Genomic DNA, 24,849 nt, shown 5'->3' with positions numbered 1-24,849 from the left:
ACCCTTTGGATGTGAAAGTGAGGGTCCCCCAGACACCTTGGCTCCCTACCCTTTGAGCAAAACCAGGTGGCACCTGAGGTGTGTCAGAGGTGGCTGACCAGCAGGTAGTGGCTTCCAATGCCCATTTGCCCCTTCATTCCAGGACAGGACACAGCTCTGTCGGAGCTTTGCCTACACAAATGTTACAGAGATATGGCAATTCAAACCAGAAAGAATCACTAAAAGACCTTGAAAGGCTAAGTGGTGGAGATCCCACAACGGTCCTAGGTAATCCAGACCCTGCTCTGCTGTCTCTACCTCTAGGATATTACTATTCCCTCTCGCTGTAATTTAAACTCATGTTGTCTTGTCTTCTTCACCATAGACATCAAAAATTAGATTTCATTTTCATCACAATCAGTATTCAACCAACACTTTTTAAGGGAAAGATCTAAGTCACTACCTTTCTTAATGTGAATAATTTAGAGTAATTTCTTGAATATAATTTAAATGGTGTGGTTTGCCATTTTGAAAGATGACACAAGATAGGTTTCCCATTTTCAAATGACAAACCATTTTGAAACACAAGCCAATTGCCGCACTGCTTTCTTTCAGAGGCATTGTAATTTGAGGTATTCCAGAATTACTAAAGAAAATCTTCCCGTTGAACCATGTAGAATTGTTTTTTTCCAGCTCTGCAAAAGTCACATGAAGACCCAAAATGGAGATGTGTCTCCCTGTTCCAGGGCAGGGAAAGCATCTCACATCTTCTATAATTTCTCATCCTGCAGCACTCACCTGCAGAGGATAGAGGAGGCCAGAGCATCCCAAAGCGATCCTGGTCTTACCCCTTGACATGTCTCTGGGTTTTGCCTCCCAGGTCCCTGTCAGAGGCTTCTCCAGACCTCACTGCTTGGAGTTTTAGGAAGCTTGTAATTTCTAGTTTGAATTTATTTATGCTAGTTTATACCCACTTGTTTCCTAATTATTGCCTTCAAGCTTAAATAGCTCTCCTCCCTCCCTAGTGCTAATCCTTTGGATGTTATTAGAAACAGAAGCTCCTGCTCAGCCTCTGTTTACAGGGTTAAACACAGGGGTTTGTGGTCTTTCAGAAAAAAAAATGCCTGGGGCTCCTCCAACACCCTGAGAACAATTCTTGACTCCTTTTTTAGCTCCGTGTTGTCTTTGCAGATGCAAATTGCACACAAAGAGCAGATTTTGGATCATGTCTCTTACACCTGCCTGGATGTTTGGCCCAAGCTACTCTCGAGACTCAGGGTTGGGAGAGATTCACCCTACCACCGAAGGACAGCCAGATCACCCTTCAGAGGGGCCAGCCTCTTCCCTGACCACAGATGGGGTTTGGGCTGAAGTAGACTCTCAGGTGGCTTTTAGAAGGTTGCAGCCATCCTGGAGTGGGTGTGTTGTACCACAAGTTACACATAAACAGGCACATAAAACACCACAGCCTGGAAAGAAAACATTTCCCCTCCTTCCTCAATCAAAACCAGTTCAACTGGTAATCCTTAGCTTGCTGCCTTCGCTGTTAGTGCAGGCGTATGCAGCAAGAGACAAGTTTTCCGCTTCGCGAGGCAGAGTCCCTGCAACACCGGAGGGAGCCAGGGTGTAGCAGTTGTCCCACCCCGGGCTTGGAGGGGAGCCGTTGCCGCCTGGCCTCCCAAACATCAGGGCTTATTTGGACTTATAGTACAAAACATTTCAGTGAATTATTCAGTGCCTCTGGGAGCTCTTGAGGAGGCAGAAATAATGAAAAAAATAATTAGGCTATTATTAATTTATTATCATTATCAACTGCTGACACTTTGCTCGGCAGCAGCCTCAGATGCAGCTGGTGGGACTGCAGTTGCAGATGGCAAGAGCCTGCCATGAGGAGAGATAATCTTGTTATAGCCCTGCTCCACACCGTGCCCTGAGCTGATTGTGAACAGGGGAGTGAGGAGGAGATAGGGGGACTCTTCAGATGCCTCCAGAAAAAATAGCAGCCCAGGATTTCCATATGTGTTAAGTTTCCTGCCCAAGCAGTATATGCAGTCTATAGTATCTTACAGGACAGGCGGCAGCAGTGTAGAGAACAGTTTAAGGATGCAAGTTGTGTTTTCTCAGGACAGAAAGCCAGGTGAGATGGGAAGGCTGTGGTCCAAAATCTTCTTGGTCGAGCAGGAAGACATACAGCAGGCATAACACACTGTTATCCTGGCAGGATAGACCACGTACCACACCAGGCAGGATCAGGGCTTTGTGTGCATGTCCACACAGACGAGCAGTGCTCTCTCTACACAAACCATCCTCCTCTTTCTCATATCAACCCACAGAGACCTTGTAACATCAAATTTCAGAGACATCCCTTCTCAGGGCACCACTCTTCATGCAAAACACACAGGCAGGAAGTACCTGAAAACCAGCCCACTTTTGGAGTTTTTTCACAGATTTTAGCTGTTGAACTCATTACCTTGAGTCATTTTGGATTCAAAGAGTGTTGGGCTATTACAAAGGGAAATGCACTGGGGTATAATAATATGGATTCAGACTGAAACCTGAGCCCCAGACAGCACGCAAGACCTAATGTTTCTGACCAAGAACTGACTCCTAATCATTCACAGCCAGGAAGAAACTTTCAGCTCCCATTCAGAGAGCAGCACAGGGAATCATTTCTCTCCCCAGCTGCATCCTTAGCTAATGCTATTAGAGAAGCTATCGGATCAGAGAGATACAGAGCAATCACTGCCTGTGCCTCAGTTTCCACAGTACATGGCTAAGAAGAACCTAAAGAACTGGTTCAGCCAAAAAGTTCAAAACTCAGAAACCCTCCTTGTTCCAGCACACTGACTATGATCTTAGGATCTTGCCAAAAAGACTCCCCGTCTTCTCCCAGCCCCTCCTCTTCCCCAGCCACTGCAGCTCCTCTGGGGACACTGCTGCCCTACAGTTATCTGGAGAGCACCGCTGGGTGCCAGGGCACTTCCTGAAGCTTCTCCTCTGACCCAGCTATGGAGACTTGCCATAGCCTTGGCTGATGAAAGCCTTGTCATTATCCAATTACCTTGAAATTGCTTTTAACTCAGGCCAAATTAAGGCAAAATGCAAATAAAGGTGTTAATTCCCAGCATCCAAAAATAGACAACTGAGCCAGAGATATTTGTAGAAGACATAGGTGAGGGAATACAGGAAAACATAATTTTATACAGTCTCAGTAAGTTTAAATCAAAGCAGCCTCCCTCTGTAACCCCTCCTCTGTTGTACGATTTTCCAGAACAGGTGGTGGACAGGATTCCCCCTCCTGCTGTCCCTAGCCCTCTGACCTCCTCTTTTGCCGGCAGGGAGATGGTGGAGGCATGTCTGTTCCCTGTGTGTTCCTAGCAAATGCCACCCAGGGGATCCCCGAGCACCCATCACCAACCACTCCAGCTTTACAGGGACAGGAACAAATCTTCAATCAACACACCTTGTGGAAGGCATGAAACGTAAAGGCACAACAGCATCACTTGCCAGAAACATCCTGCCCTATGTGGCAAATACCCTGCAAACTATTTAGTGCAATGATTTGCAGCTGTGTGGATCATTTGCACATAAAGACTACCTCTCACATTCATCAAATGAGCTCCTGCCTTGATACTTAAAGGAGGAAGCTTCCCTTAGGAGATGAGGTCTAGTTGGGTGGTGTAAGGAGGTGATAGAACCCAGCTAATAGTCTTTTCAAGTGTTTCCAAATTTTTGTTTTTAAACATTATGCTAATGATTTCTGTGGTAGAATGCAAGCAGAATTGCTAAGTAGTTTCTCTTGCCAGGTAAGTTTACTTAGACCAGATCTGCAGGACAGCTCTCCAGCCCATGCCATAAGAGGATGATGACTTCTGCTCTGATGCACTCCTTTCCCCAAAATTCAAGTTGTAGAAGATGAAGAGGCTTCCTGCAATTCAGTGGGCTAAGTCCAGAGAGAAATCCCATGGCTGTGTCAGGAAACACAATTTGTGGTGGAAGGAGTGGGTCTGCTTGTGTTTTCCTCTGGAAGTCATTGACAGGGATGAAATTTGGTCTGAGTTTTATCAGAACCAGCTGTTTCAATTCTCAATTTCCAATGCCTTAGTGTTGATGAGAGAGGATTACAAAAAATAATGAGAAAGGCAGAACCAGACTGGAATGCTTAGATTTTATCTAAATGGAACACTTAAATTGATTTGGCCTTTATTATTATTATTGTTTTCTTACAGGCAGTAGCACAGGGTCCCTATTATTTTTAATTGGCTTTGTTCCTCATTAGATTGAACACAGATTGTCAGCAGCAGAATTTCTCATTGAACACAAATCCAGGCACAAAATGTCCAGGCTCCAGCAGTCCTGGACAAATGCTGATTTTTCCGAACCTTTCTATAGAGGGAAATAATCCATCAGGGAATTCTCTGTCCTTTCAGATATAGGACACAGAGCAAACTGTCCTGCCCTCCCACCTCGGGGATGAATGCAGCCTCAGGAAAAACAGGGCCTTGATGGTGGAGGAGAGGAAATACGTCTGAGCAGGTCTGGGAGTAGGTGAGGGATATGTGCAAATCCCAAGGGTATGTTTATCAGCACAGATGCCAATTGTCTTGAAGCAGGTAAATAATAGGAAATGTTTGACTACTGTATTAGCTACTATTAATATCTGCTGATGCTCAGGAAATGCTGTCACGCAGATAGGAATAGGCTGCTCTTTCTCTCAAATCCTGTACAATAGACCAAAAATATTCCAAGGCGGCATTCTGGAGCCACTGGCGTCCGCTGTCCCCAGATATCCACCACTCCCATCAGACAGTCCTGTCTTGCAGACCAGGACAAGGAGTTTTATCCAGCCATTCTTTGCTGGGATTTAATTTTTTTACATACATATTTATTTTCTTTAAAGTATTTCCTGACCTTGGAAAGCCGGGGAAAGAGTCCAGGAGCTACAAAAGGCGGGGGAAAACACAGTGAGGACACTTGGGTGAGGGGGATTTTTGATTCCTAGAGATGAGCTAGGTGGGAGGGACCTCAGAAGAAATGGGAAAAGATGGGAATGAGGATGTGGGGGTTATTTATTTACAGCAATGCAAAGGACTCCGAAATAGGACTTTCTGCATAGAGGATCAGGCCTGCCGGGGAGCTGAGGGAAAGGGAGGCAGATGACCCACCATGTCTGCATCCTGAGGTGGGAGCAGAGCAGCAGCTGCCTGCTCCCTGGGATGAGGCAGGACAGCCCATCACTGCCTCCAGCAGAGCTGCCTTAGGAGCAGTAAGTCAGCATTAGTCAGAGCAGTTGGTAAAAACTGTTTATTTGAACTATGCAGAAAAGGTCAGGAAGGATTTGTAACTCTCTGAGGACTAACAGGGGGTGGTTCTATCACTGCTGAGATGCAGTCAGTGCTGTGGGGTGGTGCTATGGGGAGGTGGGGTAAAGCCATGAAGGCATTGGAGTCTGACCTCATTCTTCAATAACTGAATGTTTAGGTGAGCTTATGGAAAAATCCCAGGCAGCGGCATGTATCCCTCCCTGCCTTGCTTCCCTTGCAGCATGACCCAATGGCTCATGTAGGAGGTCCCCATCCAGCATGCAAGCCCCTGGCAACACCCTTCCATTGCACTCAAACATCCTATAGCATTTGGGCACCCTGGGGGGCCTGTACAGGTTCTGGGGGCTGCCAGGACTTTCACAGGTGGCATCCTGTGGCACAATGTCCCTAGAACCTGGCACTTGACTCACTCATGCCTTTGAAATCCTGCCTTAGAGAAGCACATCTCAATGGCAGGCATGGACAACAAAAAGCCAAAGCCAGCTGAACCAGTAAGGGAGTTTATGCAGGTGTGCTGCATGTCAGATACACTAATGCATCTTTCATGGCTGTAAAAAAATGCCCTTTCTGTGCCACTGTTGCTTTAGCTATATCCCTGCAAGATGGCCCAGTGGCCTGATGCCCTGGTGAGGGGCATCCAGAAGCCCTGAACCTATTTCCAGGCTTGAGGCACATCAGCAAGCAAGAGCCACCAGTGGGGTGGCTTTGGGTGGTGGATGCCACATGGGCTCTCCCTGAGCAGGGTAGCAGCCATGTCCCTGCAGCAGTCACATCCTGGGGTCATGGGCAAGGACAGCTGGGACACCTCTGGGCTGGTGACTCAGAGAGGACAGCATTCCCCTGCAGGTGCTGCCTTGGCCTGGAATGAAGCACAGCCAGGGATATGGCACACGGAACCACACAATGGTGGTCTGCTGTGATTTTGCTGGCTCTGTATCACAGAGATGCACAGTACCTTGATTTGCATCTCAATAAATGTTATATCCCACATTTTAGAATGCATTAAATTGCTTTGAAGAAAGTTTCTCAATCCCTGTTATGTCCAGCAAAGAAATAGGCAGGACAAATTGCCTTCTTGAGGTTTCTGTATTGGATACTTGGAGACACCATAGCGAATTATTCTTTGGTGGTACTGACCTCTGCAGTGATCACAGACATGATTATTTTTTTTTTTATGATACCTTTCCAATTTATTAAGATTACTTGGAATTACAGCCCTGTTCTCTGATGTGCTCTCTGTGCCTTCCAGCAAGGTATTGTCTGCAAATTTATTAGTCATCCATATTATGCCATCATTCAATTGTTAATGAAAATATTGAATAAACCTGCCCCTAGAAGAGACCCTGTCTGGATGCCCGCTCAATCCATCTGTCCATTTTGACAGTGAACTGCTGATAACCACTTCCCAGGTACCTTACAAACAGGTTTTTCACCCATCTTACAATAACTGCATGTACCTGAAGGTTCCTTGTGAGGCAGTGACAAAATCCTCCCTGCCCTGACCACGTTTGACACAGACAGGTCCTTGTCTGTGCAAAGAGCAAGGTTCCTGGTCACAAAAGCACCTTAGATGGATTTGATACATCAGTTCTTGACAAGTTCATCAGGACCAATGTCCTTGCCATCTTCAGGGTGCTTACAAGCAGTATGACTATTTCATCCAAGATTTTCTAGTTTATAAAGTAAACCAGGAAGTTTAAAGCACTCTGATTCTTCTTTTCCTGCATTTTGAAAGTCCTTTCATGGGCCTTCAGTGGGAACTAATGCTTCCAGGTGCCTCAGCCAGGTTTTTAAGATGTTTATTGGATCCAGGTTGTTTGAAAATATCTATTGGCTTGTTCATCCCTTAGCTCCTGATTTGGCTTCTCACCTGTACCTGCGCTTCTCTGTGAAGACTCTGTGAGACTTCAGGGCTGAGACTTGCATCCTGTGGCCCTTGGCGTCAGGTTTGACCTCACTGCCTTCCTGCTTCACCCCGCATCCCCTGAGCACAGGAACATGCAGAGCTGTTCCACCTCAACTCTAAACCACTCATTGCATTTATCTGGAATAGATTAGTCTTCATCTTTCAATTCCTCATGATTGGAAAACAATCATGAGTGCCCATGTCATCAAAGTGCCTAAAAAGCCAAGCACAATGTTAATCTTTTGGCTTGCTGCTGTTTAATCCTTTCCTTTGGAGGCTGAGCAGAGCGTTTTCCCATTCCATCTGAAGCCCATTAGTACTAAGACAAGTAATTTCAGTGTTTTTAGAAACCTTCTAAAGCTGACTAGAAGGAAATGTATTTCAGCTCAGGCAGTAGTTGTCACTGCTTTAAAGTTATTCCTTCATATCCCAATTTCAAGGAGCAGTGGCACTGCATACAAGCCTGGGTCTCCCCTCCCCAGGCTTAGGTTAAGCTGGGGGCCTGGTTTTACCCTTAAAGTTGGCATATTTTCAATGCAGCTTTTTAGAGCACAGGCACCATTTTTGCTCCAGCTGTTGGCTCTTGAAGGTTTTGAGGACAGTTTACCCAGGACAGTGGTGACAGTCTTGTTTCCCTCCATGCTCTTTTCAGCTCAGGGTTGATATCTGAAGCTCCTTCCCAGATGTGTCTGCAGGAGGTGCTCAGCACTGGGCGCTCGGGTGTGCATCGTGGCTGTTTTGTGTAATTGACTAAAAGCCCTTTGAATCAAGGCAGGGGTTAGTGCCTAGGGCCCGTTAATTTGCAAGGTGAAGTCTCAATTTCAGTGTTATTTTTGGACATTCAGCTCATGTCACAGAGATTTATAAGGAGGGAGTCACAGTGAGCCCCTTTAGCTGTAAAAAAAAACCCTACTTGGACCATTTGGAGTTATCGTATCACATCTTGGGGGTCTGCAGCAATGCTGTGGGAAGGGAATGTTCCATAAGAGCCGCTGGGGGAAAAAAAATACAAGAAATGGGGACAGGGATATAATTAGAGGCTGTTTCAAGCCTTCAGCCTGAATACCAACACCTCGCTGCAAGCAGTTATTCACTTCACTTGTAACGGCAGCTGGCTGTGGCTGCTGCCAAGTGTACGGGTAATCTGTCCACCAGCACAGTGAAATCATTATTTCTGGGGCTGGGGACAGGCTTGAAAACCTGAATGGGTGGCCCTGGTAAATCTGAGATGCCTCTGTAGGCAGTGAGAGCTGCTGCGTGGAGCAGTCCTGGGGGTACATAGGGGCTGGTGGCAACCAGGACCTGCCTAGCTCCAAGAGCCCGTGCTTGGGGTAAAAAGGGAGGTGGTCTGGGGTTCCATCTGCTACCCCCCATCCAGCAAGGTACTTCTGAGCTGCCTGGCCTCAAAGGAAGGACGGGGTTTGTCCACTGTAGCAGTCTGTGACCCTTGCTAAAGGCTCAGTGATGGGTTATACAGAAGAGCAGTTTAACCATTTTTTAGTGGATGCAGCACTTTGTGATGGAGCCTGAGAAACTTTAGCCAGAGAATTATAAGGGAAGTAAGGTCCAGGCTGGTAATAACAACCAGCAACACTTCCAAAGACATACCCCAAACCCAAACAAAGTGATGTTCCCTGAAATTTGTGCCAGCAGTACATCACCGGGGCTGTTTCTGCTGCACAATATGGAGCACATCCAGCCCATGAGGCTGGTAAGCTCCTGGGGCACAGCATTTGCCCTCGGCTGGGGCTGACTCTCAAGGCAGCATGAGGCCATACAAACTGTGCCTTCTGCTGTGAGTCAGGCTGCATCCACAGAGGTCTGGCCTCTGCAATGGAGGAGCCGATTAAATACATCCAAGCATCTCCTTACAGAGGCCAGCAGCATTGCTGCCAAATCTCTCACCAAGTTCACTTCCAGGAATTTGCTTTGGAAAGGAGAGCTGCGAGAGCCGGACCCCACGCCAACAGCCCAGGCGGCTTCCACCTCCCGCTTGGAGAGGGGATGGCTCGTGCAGCTTGGACATCTTCTCCAGCTTGCTGGTGACACTCGCGGGAGGTGGGGATGCAGTGGCTGAACCACAACACTCCATGGCTCTCCGTGCTGTTAGAAACACCTGCACCACTTGCAGCCCCCCGCTGCATCCAAACCTCCCCCATGGTCCAGCATGGGCGCAATCGAGCTGCGCTAGGGTGGTCCACACTGCTGCTGGCTCCTCAGCTTCTCTGCAGAGCTGCCATGGAGACCACCATCCCTCACCTGATGGTATTGAGGCCTGAGAACAAGTGAGATCTTCTCCCTTCACCTTCATTGCACGCCGGTATGACAAAAATCCAGGGGCAGGCAGTTCGCAGCAAGAAAGCAGGCAAAGCCCTGGGCAGACAATGTTTAAATGACTTTATTATTTTTTTTCCTCCTTTTATAAATGGGCACAGCACAGAAATAATTAAAAAAAATAGACAGTACCATTACAGTGCTAGATCCATTGGCAAAGATGATTTTTATAGTCTTTTTTAATTATTTTTAAAGTTTTGGCCATTGAGTAAGAACAAAAACAATAAACAAACATTTTATTTTATTTTTGTTTTTTAACAGACACTATGAAGCAATTTAAGTACTAAACTCTAGAAGAGTTATGTACATACAAAAAAAGGTTCTGTTTAAGATATGTTTCCTATTAAAAATATTTACACACATTTTTTTCCCTCCCATAGTCATTGAAAGGTAAAACATTTGTAGTTTCTTCTATTGTTAAGAGATTTTTCATTCTCCTATTGGGAATTTAAATCAGTTCCAAAGAAAAGGTGAAGTGGGACTCACTAGTTGGGCTTTTCTTTTTGTTTGAATTATTTACATCTTCTGGAAAGGGATACTTTTTTTGATGTATATCAATGGAAATTTTGGTGGGGTTTTTTTTCTTTCTTTTTCTTCTTTTTTTTTAAATTATACAAGAACATTTCATGTTTATTTACAGAAGAACCAATGGGTGACAATTTATCCTGGAGACTTGATGGTAGGTGTTAGTGAGAGATAAGCATGTGATTTTAAAAAGTAGTTCTATCAAACTGCAATGGATATACATTTTTCTAAAGTCAGCAGTTCTCTCTGGTTTGATTGTCAGCTGTACTTTTATGACTTAGACCAGGGGGACCCAGAACAGGGGTAGCTTATGCGCGTAAAGTCACTGGTACCCTTGAGGTCTTTGGAGATGCGGTGGATGAGCTGTCTGGAACGTGGGGTGAAAAAAAGCATCTGGGCATCACACAGGTGTCTCCTAGGGTGACTTTTTTTCCCCAAATAGAAATAATAGTTTAAAAAAGTGAAACAAAACAACATAAAAAAAAAGTTTGTACACTCCAGACTGATACTTCGCTATAGAGACTGGGTGTGGATCTGTCCGCAGAGCTGCAGGCACAAGGTATGTGGGACAAACCACAGCGAACACAGAGCCTCAGCCATCCCAGGCTCCGGCTCGGCTCCAGCTGGTGATGTGGTATTCAGCAAAAGGCTCCTTAACCCCCACCGTGGCAGACCCCAACCCAGCGCCAAGGTAGCCAGGATCAGGTCGTTGCTGTGACAGGGCGAAGAGCGGGAGGGAAGGAAGGACCCCACAGTGGGGCCTGATCCTGCAGCCCACGGCAGAGGACAGGGTCCGCTGGCTGCGGAGCCCAGCACACGATGCTGAATAATCCCCCCTCCTCCTCATTAAGTGCAGAATTTATATTGAACCTGCGCATGCATGCGTGCTTTGCACTCACACGTATATACATATATACATACATATTAATTACATACATATATATATATATACATACACACGCACAACACACCCATCCCTGTCGCTGCAGGCTCCAGCCCAGCCGAGCAGCTGGCGAGGTGCCCGGTGAGATGCCAGTTATTCTAATAAACCTCTCAGTGTTGAAAACTCAATGTCACTTCAGGAGCAGCCAGAGCCTTGCAGAAAACCTCTGAGCCCAGAAACACTTATAATCATAAAAAGGGTGGTAGGAGGGAGAAAAAAAAATCCATTGTTTTTTCTTAGCTAATGGTTTTGTTCCTATTAAAGCCTCTGTGCTGGTGACTCATGGCAAGGGTGGGATAGCTCTGAATTATGAGTCTGGGGAGCAGGAGCCAAGGCTCATGTGGAGCAAAGCAGCTCCCTCCCAGGAACCTTTGGCACCCACCAAGCAAAATGAGGAGGGAATGGGAAACTTGGAGGCAAACCAGCCCAGTACCATTGACTTCCCTGCAGCGGGATCCGCCCCAGTGCGGACCTTTTTGAAAGGTCCAAAATCAAAATGATTTTTAGAGGAAAAAGGCAACCCCCTTCCAGCCCTGCAAAACCTGTCTGGGGGTAGGTCTTGCCACTGGCCGGGGGGGACCACCTCTATCCCCTGCCCTTCCCGTCCTCCCACTTCCAGTCCCTTGTCTGGGCTCTTGCACATCATTTTCTGGTCCTCCCTTCCCTTTGACCCCCTCCTCCTGCTTCCTCCTTCATGTAGCCCAGGAGTCATTGGTTACTTATCATTCTCCTCCAAGGTGATGTCTGCTGCGAATCACAGGAGAGAGGAGACTGAAAACCCATGCAGCTGGGAGAGGAACCAACGCCGTCTTTCACGCTTTGCAATTGCAGCTTTCCTAAAATTACAAAACTGGAATGGCAAAGAGTCTTCCTTCAGCTCTAGTGTATCACACACACACAGAAGCATGCAGAAAAAATGGAAAAGCAAGTGGAAAAGTCATCCTCTACATCCACATGGCCGCCCATGTCCTCAGGGCACACAGCTGGAAGGACGAGCACACCTGGGCACCACTCCAACTGGCAGAATGCAGCTGTTCATGGACGGTATCACCACAAGGGATACACACAGGCTGGGGAAGGGGATGAATTTGTGCAGAGGGGGATGAAGCCAAATCTGGCAGGCTTTGGGAGGGGATGATGCAGGGGATGCTCAAGCTACCGTTGGGAGTTAATTTTCCTAAAAACTTGCTCTGCAGCCAAATCAACAGCTGAGGAAAGATGCTTACATTCCTCCCCTCCATGCTTTCTCACCTCTTCCCCATCCGTTTTTGCACCAGGAATCCCTCAAAAGCCCCAGAGCATGGTGAGGCGCATGTGCCTGTGCAGAAGCACGTTGGAGGGAGCAGCCATGTCCCACTGCCCACCTTCTGCCTCCGGCTGCCCTCGGCACAGCCTCAGGCTCAGCACCACAATATGCACATTCACATGGTGCCAGGCACAGCCTTGGGGATGGGCACACTGCAGCCCACCCCCACCACAACCCCAACCCCCTGACATACCCTGGCAGCGTCATTCAACTCGGTTTCTTTGGGGTTTTACCCATCCCTATTGCTCTGGTAATAGAGAGCTGATGGTATCTGCAATTTTTTTGGAGACGGGCTTTCCCCAAAAAATGCAGCCCACATTCAGCTCCCTCTAGCCACCCTGTACCCTACAAGGGAGACACAAAATCAGCCATCCACCAGCAAGACAAGGCTTATTTCTTCCAACCATCAACTCCAAAAACTAACCCAGTGCTTCTGGGGAGCTGAGGCAACAGGAAAGGCTCTGTCATAATCCATCACCAGAAAAAGGTGAGCTCCAAGCCCAAAAGACAGTGCCCTTGGGCTCACATCCCCTCTCCAGGCAGACAGCAATACAGCAAATGCATGGAAGCAGCAAATATAAAATGAATTAAGACTTTGGACAATTCTGATTGCCCGTTTAATTGCCTTCACCTATTTTTGCATGTAGTTGTCTTGTACTTTTAACTACTGCAGGAGAAAGCACTGCCCAGCCTCCTTTTGCCCTCCCATTTTCAGCCTTCCTCACTTCTGAAACTGTAATGGATTTAACTGCCAGGATTACAACTTAACACCAGCTGAGTGAACCAAGGTTAAGCTTGAGTGGATAAAAAAATTGTATAATAGAACTTCAGACTATTAAATGCAAAAAAAAAAAAAAAATTGAAGAAGATTAAGGAAGCAGCTAAGAAAAGCAGCATTTAAAAGATTAAGCTGGAAGGGTGTTGGTTTGTTTTTTTTTAATGCAAGCTCAAAAGATTAAGTCCATGTTTTTCCAAAAGATGGTGACTTTGGGTGGCCTTGATAGTTGCCATGCCCATCTCATTAAATCCTGAAGAAGCTTGATTCCTGCCACTGCCCGGCAGCTAAGCTGCTTTGTGTCATCCCAACAGGACAAGAAAACCCCAAAATCATCAAACCCATGAGTCGAAACTCTCCCCTTCAAGTAGGTCAGAGAAAGTTGGCTGGTTGACACCAGCCTTCCTCAGACGCGTGGCCCCCCCTTCACAGCATTCTCATTCTCTGCAGCCGGGATGGACCCAAGCAATGGGTGTACACACATGCACACACGCGCGCACGCACACACTCTCCACACCATCTGCCCTTCAGCGCCACCATCCAAGACATCAAGCAGCACCATCTTCTACAAACCAAAAGAACAAAAACAATGATGATTTTCAGGCTGACTTCCCTAAAAGGGGGATTATAGAGCTGGCCTGTGCACAGGGGTTCCACTCCCAGCCCTGAAGTAAAACCAGGTGGATGTTTTGGGTTGCAGCCCCTGCACTGCGTACCCCGAGGGAGCACAGCCCAAATCACACATCTTCACACCACAAAGTCCCATCCAGTCATCATATACAGTGCCATGAAAATTTACAGGGAATTCATTTCTCATATATATATATATATATATACACATATATATATATATATATAAAAACTGTATGTATGTAAGTGTGTGTGTATATACATATATATATATATACATATACATATATATATATATATATATAATACGCATTTGGCCTCTCAAATTCCTGACATAAAGCAGCACTGCTGTCTTGTAGCTTCCACCAGGGTCATAAATCCTTATAACCACTAACACCCTGAGGGGACAAAGTGTCACTGTCTGTGCAGGTTAATTCATGATGCAACAAGTGAAAGCAACCCAGTTTCCCCCGGTTTTTTCCCCTGTTCAAATCGCTCTAAGAGCAACACCAAGGTCTCCATGGGACACCATTGAGATCACAACCATCATGCAAACAAAGCTCCTTGACTGCATCGCAAACAGCGCTTCAGCTAATTAAAAGCCAACTCATTGAAATACCTAATTGATTTTTCTGTGCAGAGAGCCTGCTCAAAAAAAATCCAGCCTTTCCAGAAGGCACAGTTGGACTCTGAATCACGCCCTGCTGCTCTGCACCTCAGGTAGCTTCAGAGGGGAAACCACTGCACTTGGGTGACAATGGCCTCCAGGATCTATTGCTCTCAGGCTCCTGGGTGCCCTGTGGGTTATACTAGAATTTAAGCAACAAAAAAAGAAACACAAACCATCAGTTCTGGGTCTTGCAAAAGATACGTAGCAACCAACCTGCCCTGGGGCTGACCAGTGGAAAGCCACCACTCTGCCACACCCTCCTCACCTTTGGGTGTGCGTGGCCTGGTGGGGACCCCTGCCTGACCCCCAAGGTATCGCTTCTGCTTTGCATTCCTTTTCTTATGCTGCATCTCATGCCCTGTAGAGCTTTGTTGTCCCCTCTGGAGGAACAGTGGAGAGGAGTCAGCTTCTCCATTTCCAACTCCTCTCCCTGCCAACTCCCCACCAAGAAATGTCCCACTCCATTTTAAAACTACTGCTGTAGGTCATACTGTGCAAGCTGAGTTTTATTGGTCACAGTGAAAACCCAGCAAAAGCAAGGTCCCTTCTCATCCAAACCCCGCAGCGGCTGGTGACACGCAGTGTCTGTAGATTTAAGGTCTCTGGCTGTGCACAGCGATGCAGTGAAGTGAGGCAGTAGCAGGAGGGGAGCAGCATGAGATTCCCCAATGCAGCTTCTTGCTGCTCCACGAACTCTCCAAAGAGTTGATCTAAAGAGATCATTTCCAGCATACTGGCCATGTTTGGGTTGTTTTTTTTTCCCCTCACTCCACGAGCAAATCCCAGGGCATCAGGTATTCCAGCCCCTTGTGCTTTTTTTCAAGGTTCAAAGCATATTTGAGAGTTGCGTCCTCTCTTCAAACAGAAGCAGGGAGCCAGGTAATTCCTGCAAAGCAACCAACCCCATTCAAAAAGAAAATAAAAAGTAAAAACAAGAGAGAGGGAAAGATACATCCCTCCTTTCCAAAGGGAAAAAAAAATAAGGGGAGATAAATCCAAACCAACCCCCCTGCGCCCCAGAGCTGGTAGAAGATGTCCGGATCCTGGAGTCTGTTCTGTTGGTGGGAAAAGCCCCGTTAACCTCCGGCTGCCATCAGCAGCTTGACTGCCCCATCCCGGGCTCGCCAGAGCACTCCCCAGGCACAGGTTCCTTGGCGTTGGCTCCTTGCCCTGTCCCTCCCGCTAGCAGAAAGGCCAGTGGTACTCAGTCTGAACTCAACGATGCTCTGGGCACTTGATTTTTCATCATGCCGAAGGTGTGTTTTCTTCTTTAGCTGTTGCAGGTTTTGCTTTTTAAATTCACAGTCTGATCCAAAAAAGAGAGAGAGAGAGACTGGATGAAGTAGAGGAAGAGGGAGAGTTTGGAGTGGGGAGGGAGGGAGCGCAAGGCACACCACGCTCTCCTTCTATGCGTAGAACTCCTCCTGCTTGTCGGGCTTCTGGTATGTCACGTTGGCTTGCTTGGGCTCCTCCAGCGTGTAACTGCCCTCATCCTTCTTCTTCATCCGGTAGATGAGCAGCATGACCAGGAAGGCAGCAAAGAGGGCTCCCACCACGCCGCCCACAATCACCGCTGCAACACAGAGAAGTGACACAGCCATCAGTGCCGCCCCACACCCCCAGCCTGTCTTTCAGCACAAATACTGAGGGGGGGGGAATCATTTTGGTTTCCTGGGTTCATGCTTTGCAACTTTGTGAGCAATTTTTTCTCCTGAACTCTATGGTTAAGAAAACTGAAAATGAAGGTGAGGTGCAATTGCATGATTCAAGGAGCTTCAACAAGCTCCCAAGTGCAGCAATGCTGAAGGGTGGGTAGGACGCAAAGGTATCTGCTCTACAGCTGCATAGTGGGTGATGGGCTGGCATGAGGCAGCTCAGGCACAGAGAGAGGTCCCTGCACAGGCTGTCACCTCATGCAAGGAGGGTGCAGAAAGTCCCCCAAAAAGCTGCTCATTTGGGCACCTGCCAGCACCTGCCACTATCAGCTGAAGACCACCAGCACAATAAATGTTCTGGCATGCCATCACCGCCAGCTCCCTTAGGCTGGGACACTGACATCTCTGCCCCATCTCTGATGTCCCTCTGGCTGGGACAAGTGGCCCTCGCAGGGCACCTCCCTCCTCCCCTGCAGTTAGGGGTGGCCAGGTGGTATTCAGCCAACACTGTAGCACATCTTTCCCCTAACATCCTACATATTTCCTGGAAACCCATCTTAGCAAAAACAAACTGTGCACAGCTCTGCACACTCCTGGCAAAGACACGAAGACCCCTGGGACCCCCCCAGCACAGACCCTAGAGCTATTTTGGCAGATGAGTGTGGGTTATCCCAGGCTCCACACTATCCCAATGCCCTGCCAAAGCCTGACCCCTCTCCTGGGGCATGGACAGCCCAGCAATCTGCCCCCCCTCCGAACACACCAGCTCTCCCCCTACAAGTCTGCAGCTGCCAGTCTCACCTATCAATACTTCTTTCCTCTCCAGGATGTTTTTCTGAGGGAGCTGAGCAGCCGAGTTACCAGAGTCTATCGTGTTGTCGATCATTCCTGGCTCTGCATTCTTGCCCAGCACACGTCCCGATGGCGGCGTCACAACAGCCATCACCTCATTACCAAGCTCGGGACGAGTCGTCTCTTCCTCCTCCCGGATCTCAAAGTCCCCGCTGGGGCCGCTGCTGACCGGGACCTCCAGCTCGTTGTCAAGGACTGTCGTCACCTCCCCTGGCTCCATCTGGGAGAAAGGACAAGATGGAGCAGGGGACAAGGACCAAAGAGTGGTTCCTGCCTCCAACAGCTCTGATGTGTCCAGAGGAAGGACATTACAGTACCAATGATAGGCCTTCTCAGCAGCGAATATGGGGGATCATGTTGGACTGTCCCTTCCCTGTGCCACTGAAGTGGACGGTTATAACGCAAGAAAGCAACACAACCTCATATCGTGATGGTCACCAAAAGGCTGAGGCCACCGTGGCCGAGTTGGACCATTTTTCCCTGTCCCCACCCCAGGTGCCCTCGAGATGTACAAACTCCCACCTGTTCCCTGTAGCTTCCCCTAAAGAAAGCCCCACATCCCAGCCCCTCCTCTGGGCTCTGTCCCCAGTGTAAACTGACAGCTGGCAGAAACATCTCACAGACGCCTCCTTGCTAGACATGAAGTGATGCAACCGTCTGTGCTACAGCAACATAGCAAGTATAAGGATCAGATGCTAAGGGTAAGCCCTGGGGGGGGTCCCTTCCCTCCACCCTTCAACCTGCTCTGATGCTTGGGGCCCTGCGGCACGGCGCAGGAGCAGGAAGATGGGTCCTTCTCACCCAGGACATGGAGCCAGCCTGGCTCCCTGCTGTGGTCCCTGACTAAGCCCCCTTGGCAAAGAGGCGAACCCAGCCTGGAGAGCAAACACGGGCCAGGCAAATAAGCTGCTCCATCCCCCCCAAGCCCAATGCTGACCTGATCATTGCCTTCTGCATATCCCCACACCTGCAGCTACCTCAGGGCCAAATCCCCCCCACGACCCTCCCCCTTGTCCTGGCAGCCAGACCCATGTGTCCACATGCTGACCTGGACCACACTGAGCATCCTCGAGCAAAACCTCCCTAGGATCCCTCCTTCACGGGGCAAACAGCTCCCTCCACCTCTGCCTTGGGATGTTACAATTTGGGATGAGCAAAGTGCTTGATAGGATGAAGCCGGGTGAGTAGGAGCCCTCTCAGTGTCACGCTGCCCCCAGCACAAGCGCGTGGCTCACTGCTTCCCACAGGCAGGCGTTTTTGTGACAGATTAATTGAAGGTCAGCAAGAGCCCAGAGCACTATACATACTATATATACGCAGAAAAGAGGGACTAGTTTAGACAAATCACTCCACCTTTCACTCAAAGTAGTTTTCAAAGGGTCCCTGAGGGGCTCTGAAAGAGAGATGGATCAGCGGATTAAATCCCCTGCTCAGGACACCCAGCGGGCTGGAAATGCACCATCAAGTCATAATTTCAGAGCATTTGGGCCTCCCACTAACAGGCTGCAAGTTGGGAAATGGTCTGATGAGCCCAGACACCAAAGCCAGAGGAAAGCCACTCTTTCCCTGTAAGGTGGTGGTACCCCCAGCCCTGCTCCCCTCCTGCCTGGGGAAGCTGCTCTGGAGCAGCTGGGCAAGGCAGAGCCAGGGAAACCAGGAACACGTGGCATACCCCTAGGTGCCCCCATCAGCTCCACACCAGCCCCATCACCAGGCTGTGCCCATGATAACCGCCCCCCTCCCTTTAATCTCCCCTCTCCAGCTCCCCAAATGTTCCACTCTCTGCAGAGCTGGGAAGAGCCCAACCTGGCTTGACCTCCCTCTGAGCAACTGGCTAAGGACAGATCAACCCCAAAGGTTTCCCATCACCATCACTTGGCTTCAAACATGACCCACAAGCCCTTTAGCAGGTGAGAAGGGCTCCTGCCTCCTACCTGGGGGGCTTCTGTGGGCGGCAGCATGGTAGGACTGGATGGAAAAGCAGTGCTTTTTTCTGTGAGGTCTGCAGTCCTGGAGGTGGTTGGTTTTGGCAGGGACCTGGGCTTGGGTGTGCTGGTGGGGACAAGCCATGATGTGGCCACCTCTGTTGGTGTGCTGGTTTCGAGGGTGGAGGTGGTGGGTGTCTCCAGGGTCGTGGCCTGGGTGGTGGATGCCTTGGTGATGAAAGGGGGCAGGAATATCCAGATGGTGGTGGGCTTGGCAGTGGCCATGGTGGTGCTGGTGGTGGTCGTGGCCACAGTGGTAGTGGTGCTGGCCGTGGTGGTGGTTGTGGTGGTAGGGGAGTCTCTGGCAGTGGTACTGGTCGTGATTGCTTTCCAGCTGGGGATCACTGGTGCCTTTGTCATCCTGGGGATATACAAGAGACTGGTTGCCTGCTCGGGGGTGGTGTCCTCAGCAGGGAAAGGTTCAAAGGGGGTTGCCACAGGCTGCACCGAGGTGATGGGCAGCACAGCTGCTGTGGTGGGGAGCGTGACAGATGTGTCCGTGGTGAGGCTAACTGTTGTCTCGAGTCCCGACTCCTGCTCAAAATCTGAAAGAGGGGAAGAACAGCAAAGGGTGAAGCTGCTGCTGCCCCAGCATTTCTGAGGGCTGACATGCACCTGGCCTCACCCTCCAAAAAAATGAGAGCATGGACTGGTTCTGGGTTCAGCAGAAACCGAGGGCTGTAAATGCCATGCGGTGGCTGAAGCCCCTCTCTGGGTTCAATGAAACATAACATATAACATGGCACATGCCATTGTGCTGGGGCAGGGCTAATCCTGACCATCAGGGCCAGAGACTTAAATGGGAAACAGAGCCACCTGAGCCCAACCTTCAGGACAGTTCCCTTTGCTTTTGTCTAGGAAGGGCAGGAAGGCAGCTCCGGAGGTGGATAAGGGGCGATATCCTCCTTCACATCCCATGGCAAGCCCCCTCTCTAGTCCCATCAAAACCCACAGACAGGCTCCCTAGGGACCCTTCCCCAGGAACCCTACAGCTACTTACACCCTGAGCCAGAGCCTGAGTAGACATCATCCAGTTCATCGTCCCCAAAGGGGTCATCATCCCCCGAGCCCTCCAGGTCCACGGGCCTCTCGTAGTTCTCATTGCGCCAGCGCTGAGCCTGCAGGGAGAGACGCATGAGCAGCTCTAGCCTGAGCAAATCAAAACCGGTGCCTGCAGAGACACCCCCAGATAGCCCTCACAGAATGACACGCAGGTTCAAAGGGCCAGGAAAAAGCAAGACCAAGGGAGCAGGAGCACAGGCAGCACTCTCCAGCTGAATGACCCAGAATCATGGGATTTTTTTCCCCAAAAAACAATTCGCTGCTGCAAATCTTTCAGACGAGCTGACATTTTGTGGAAAGCTCACATTGACTCCAGTAACATTTCCCATGGAAACAAGCCCTCTGGAAAAGGGGGAAAAAACCAACAACTGCTTTGGAAACTGTTTAGAAAAATTACGAGTTTGATTCTTCAGCTTGCTATTGTTTTGGTTCAGATGGTTTTCATGTGACTCCTGGCACAGGTGTGACAGTAACACACACTATCAGCTGCCATAACTTGGAAAATCTCAATATGAAACAATATCAGACTTCAAATATGCCACTGCTTTACAGTGCTGCTAAAACTTGAAGAGCCCTTGCTAGTAGGGCTCTTAAACATCTTGCTTTGCAGATCAAAGTGTCTCCTGTTTGTGTTGCAAGGAAACAGTTTGACACTTAATTACAAACCAAACAAGGAGGCTTTGATCTGCAAGATAGCATCAGATGTTCCGAGATGTACAAAGCCAGGTTAGTGTTTAAATTTAAAATAAAGGGGTTGAAGGGTCCCTTTCACCTATTAGAGCACTTTACCTCTTGACAACAGGTTTGAGTTTCTTAGTTTTCATTCCAGATTGGAACAAAAAGGACTTCCAAAAAGTCAGAAGGTCCCATGACATAGAAATCTGGGACTTAATTCACACTTTGTCCCCACATCTCTTCTCCGAGAGCCCATCAGCTGCCAAAGGAGAGAAAACCCAGCAGCCCTCGGCTGCACCAAGATGCCAGATCCAGGCTGGGAGATGGGAGGACCCTTCCCAGAGGCTGAGAGCTGATTGCTGCCGTGGTGCCCAAGCCAAGATGTCTGCTGGCCAAACCCCACCTATATAGTCACTGGGGTGCTGCAGATATACCACTTGTGTCATACACCCATGGTGACAGCATGAGCACATTCTTGGGGACATAAATCTATCGGGAAGGTCAAGGGGAATTGGGCTTTTAAGGGTCTGTCTGTCTTGAAAGTGCTGATGAGTTTTTTCTGGCTGGATCTATTCCTTTATCTCCAGTGATAGCAACGCTCCCCCCTATCACTGCAGCCACTGGTTATATCCTGCCAGTCTCCAATGCCCCACACACTTGCCAAATCACTGGGAAGAGCCAGTCTTTGCCCCCGCAAAAATGCACCATCCTGGCGTTTCAAATACACAGTCGCCAGCAGCTCATTGAAGAAGTCTGATTCTCTCTGCGTGACCTGCAAAGCCTTGCCATAATGGGAGCCATATGTCCCAGCGCCATCAAGCCTGTTTCTCCCTTAAATTGGAACCAGATGAGATCCTCACCCCTGCAATGCACATCACTCCCTCCACGTTGAGGGAGCAGGATCTGTGCCACAGCCCTGCAGGGATCTATCTCCTGGAGCTCCTGACTGCAGCTGGAAAAACTTCACAGCAATAAGACACCTTCCAGGGCCAAAACTCGCCCTCCAGAGACAACTCCCAAATGTGAGAGACATCTCTCCTGTGCCTGCCCCTCACATGCCAGTCTGCAGAAGAGCAGAGATGTTCTCAGCCAGGTTTTGTCCTAAGTGGATTCCAGAGGATCGGCAGCGATCAGTGGAGTTTATACCAAGGAGGGACTCAAGCAGCCCGTGGCACAGGGCAGCCCGCCAGCAGCCCAGCTCCAGCTGCTGCCTGTCCAGCTCAGTGCATGGAATAACAGCTCCTGCACAATCAGGCACCACGCTGCTGCTGCACTGCGACATTCATAAAGCTGCAGCCTTCCTGCTGCTCAGAGGAGGTGAAACATGACCTAACATGGGATGAGTTTCCCTTCTCTTGCTTGTCTGCAAGTCTCTAGAAGATGCTCCCGAACAGCTCCTGCATGCAGGTGAAGCTGGTGGTACAAAAGCAAGGCAAGCAGCAAAGGATACTGGGCAACCCTTTGATTGTCTCCAGCATCCTTCACCCTAGAATTGCATCTGCCCAGCATAAACCCCTCAATAACCACACAGCCAGGACCAGGCATGGGGGGACCCCCTGGCTGCAGCAAGCACAGCCCCAGCCCATCAAGCTTTACAAAGATTTATTAATAAAGACCTGTGAAATATCTCCAGGCATTCCCCATGCAGAGGGGGAGGTGTTAGGAACACGGTTGTTCCCAAAAAAAGCCCCCATGTTGCTCCACTCCCGAAGTACTGATGTAAACCTCCTTCCAGCCAAGCTGCCCCAGATGCAGCACTGATGGTATCAGGTCAGGCGCATGCAATAAATCTTGGGAACAGTTGGTGTTTATGTGGATTTACTGCTGCTTAGATCATTAATGCCCTGCGTGCACCGAGCCCCGCAGCCATGCATGGCCCCCTGTTCCCCACCCCCTCCCCAGCAATGAAGAGGCTGCTCTCCCTTGCATGGTTGGGATGAAGGGGAGAGGAACAGTGATCTTGCCAGCCTGGGAAATCACAAATCATGCTGGATGGCAGCTCCCACCCCATGACCTGTGGCTGCCTCCCCATCCGTCACAGCCTCCATCACAGCAAAGATGCAGCTGGTTGGATTTGTCCCAAAAGAGAAAATTCATCCAGACTTTATCCTCGACCCAGCAGGTTCTGCATGGTTGGAGCAAGGCCAGAGGGAGCCCACTGGCAGGACCCCCTCGGCATGCTGGACCTGTCCTTCACAGCCCCTGGTCCCCAGGAATGATGTCAGGGACTGTCCCAAACCTGCTGCAGGAGGGATGGGGCTGCTGCCCCAGCCAGGATTGCAAGCCCAAAAAGACAGTTTTCCACTGTATGAACTTCATGCAAGCCACGTGCACCCCCTTCATCAGCCTCTTCCCATGGTTGGGATGGTGGGACACGCTCGCAGGGCCCCCAGGACCTCTGTGCAGCCCTCTCCAGGCATCTGATGCAAAGCTGGGCCATGGACAGAGGCTCCTCAAGGCAAGGAGAAAACCCCAGCACAATGTCCTGGTCCCAGTGTCCCCTGCCGCATGCCGCCGCATGCCACCCCTTGCCCTGCCCTGCCCGCAGCAGGATGCTGAGGACCACTGATTAGCCAGCTCGAGCAGTTCTCATCCATGCAATTACAGCTTCCAAGCTAATGGATCTTGGCAGGCAGGGGGTTTCCGCTACCCAGCTCAGCACTGCTTCCCTCAGCTGGGCTTCATTAGGGAAATTAAACCGGGGTCAAGGTGAAGCTGCTGGAGGCAGCAGGGCCTGAGACACTGGCTGGTGATGTCCAAGTCCATGGGAGGTGAAAAGGTTTAAAAGTGCCCTGCGAGGTGGTGGCTTTCCACTGGGCCATGCTCAGGACTGTCTTGAAGAAAAGGAACCACTTGTATTACATCCCCGTGGCTCAGCCCATGAGCCCATCACTACCATGCTAGCCACAGGGGCAGCCTGGGCCAGCACCCAGCTCAGGCATCATCCATACCCCAATCACCCGCCCTATTCCCACTCCTCCAATGTCCAGAAAGGTCATAGATCTGCTACTATAACAGCAAGCCCTGATGCAAAGCACTCGCCATAGGTCAGGGTCAGAAAGTCAATTTTCAATAAATGTTCCTCCAATGCTCGAAACGACCCAAAATAAGTGCCAGACCCAAAGGATTTGGATGTCAGCAGCTTTGGAGTTGACAGGGCCACTACATTGAGCTCGGGTAAGAAAAACATTCTCCTCTTGATCCCAGAGGACCCTTTTGCTCTGCAGCTGCCACGGGGCTGAATGAGACCAGCAGGCAGCAACACTCACTCAGCCGCTTGCTGTCCCCTTTGACGCCTCACCTCTGCAGCTTGGCTGGCCCAGCCGGGAATGGCAGCCAAGGAGCCACAGCAGCAAAAATCACACCCAAATCCTGCACTAAGAGCCTTGGAAAGCAAGCAAGAGCTCAGAGCCCTTTGGCCTGGCACCATCAGAGCTGAGCAGGGATATTAGAGAGGCTTCAGTTCCTCTCCATCACCTATGTGCATCTAACCCAGCCAGCACAGCAGAAGCTCCATCCCTCCCTCTTCTCTCCCTTTACAAAGGTGGGAAACACCCTTTTACAGGTGAAAACACTTAAAGCTCAGGTAAAAGATCACCCTCAGCCCTCCCATGAGCAGCAATCTATGTACACCATAGGATTTGAGTACTGAAAAGATGGGGAAACTGAGGCACAGAGGAGACCTGCCTGCCACCTTCCCGTATGGTACAAACATGCTCCTACAGACCCCTCTGCAGTGTCCTGGGGAAGGGGACCAGCTGGTTTGGGTCTTCCTAAATCCCGTGCACCCTTGCATCCCTCCTTCCCTAGGCAGGGAAGATTAGGGTGTTATATTTTTTAGGGTGTTCCCACTGTGTAGCAGGGCTTTTGCAAAGACTTAAAATTCCCTAAACCTGCCCCGAATATTAAACTCAAAATGTGCTGCTGTTGCAAAAGTGGTATCTACTGCTGAGTGTCTGGCTTTCACACCAGGAGGAAGGCAGCCTTATAAATCAATCTATCTTAACCACAGAGAAAGGCTGGTGAACCTCCCTGGGATGCTCTCAGGCCCTTTGCCGGTAGCCATCAGCATGGCAACTGTTGCTATGGAAACTGCCTCCTCCATGGTGATGCAGCCATTGCTGGTTTAGGGCGTTAGGTGGTGTCCTCCAGCACATTCACCTGAACCGGGTCTGGGGTCTGCTTTCCTGGGGGTGTTGTGGGGAAGAAGGAATTAAATGGCTTCATG

The 24,849-nt window shown here is 49.5% G+C and overlaps 1 protein-coding gene across 1 annotated transcript in view; it reads right to left on the bottom strand.

Moving 5' to 3' along the window:
* Positions 1–13,963: 13,963 nt before the first annotated feature.
* The window catches only part of SDC3 (syndecan 3), a 42,015-nt gene continuing 31,129 nt past the window's right edge, over positions 13,964–24,849 (bottom strand). Inside the window, exons 2-5 of the mRNA XM_055800594.1 lie at positions 19,885–20,002; positions 18,834–19,429; positions 16,849–17,119; positions 13,964–15,965 (exon numbers count right to left, since the gene is read on the bottom strand). Coding sequence (XP_055656569.1) covers positions 15,799–15,965; positions 16,849–17,119; positions 18,834–19,429; positions 19,885–20,002 — 1,152 coding nt within the window. The 3' untranslated portion in view covers positions 13,964–15,798. The remainder of the gene's footprint in view (positions 15,966–16,848; positions 17,120–18,833; positions 19,430–19,884; positions 20,003–24,849) is intronic.

This window comes from Falco peregrinus, chromosome 3 (assembly GCF_023634155.1).
Source record: "Falco peregrinus isolate bFalPer1 chromosome 3, bFalPer1.pri, whole genome shotgun sequence".
Taxonomy (NCBI): Eukaryota; Metazoa; Chordata; class Aves; order Falconiformes; family Falconidae; genus Falco; species Falco peregrinus.
The sequence above is the reverse complement of the archived record's forward strand: the minus strand, read 5'-3'. Positions and strand labels throughout refer to the sequence as shown.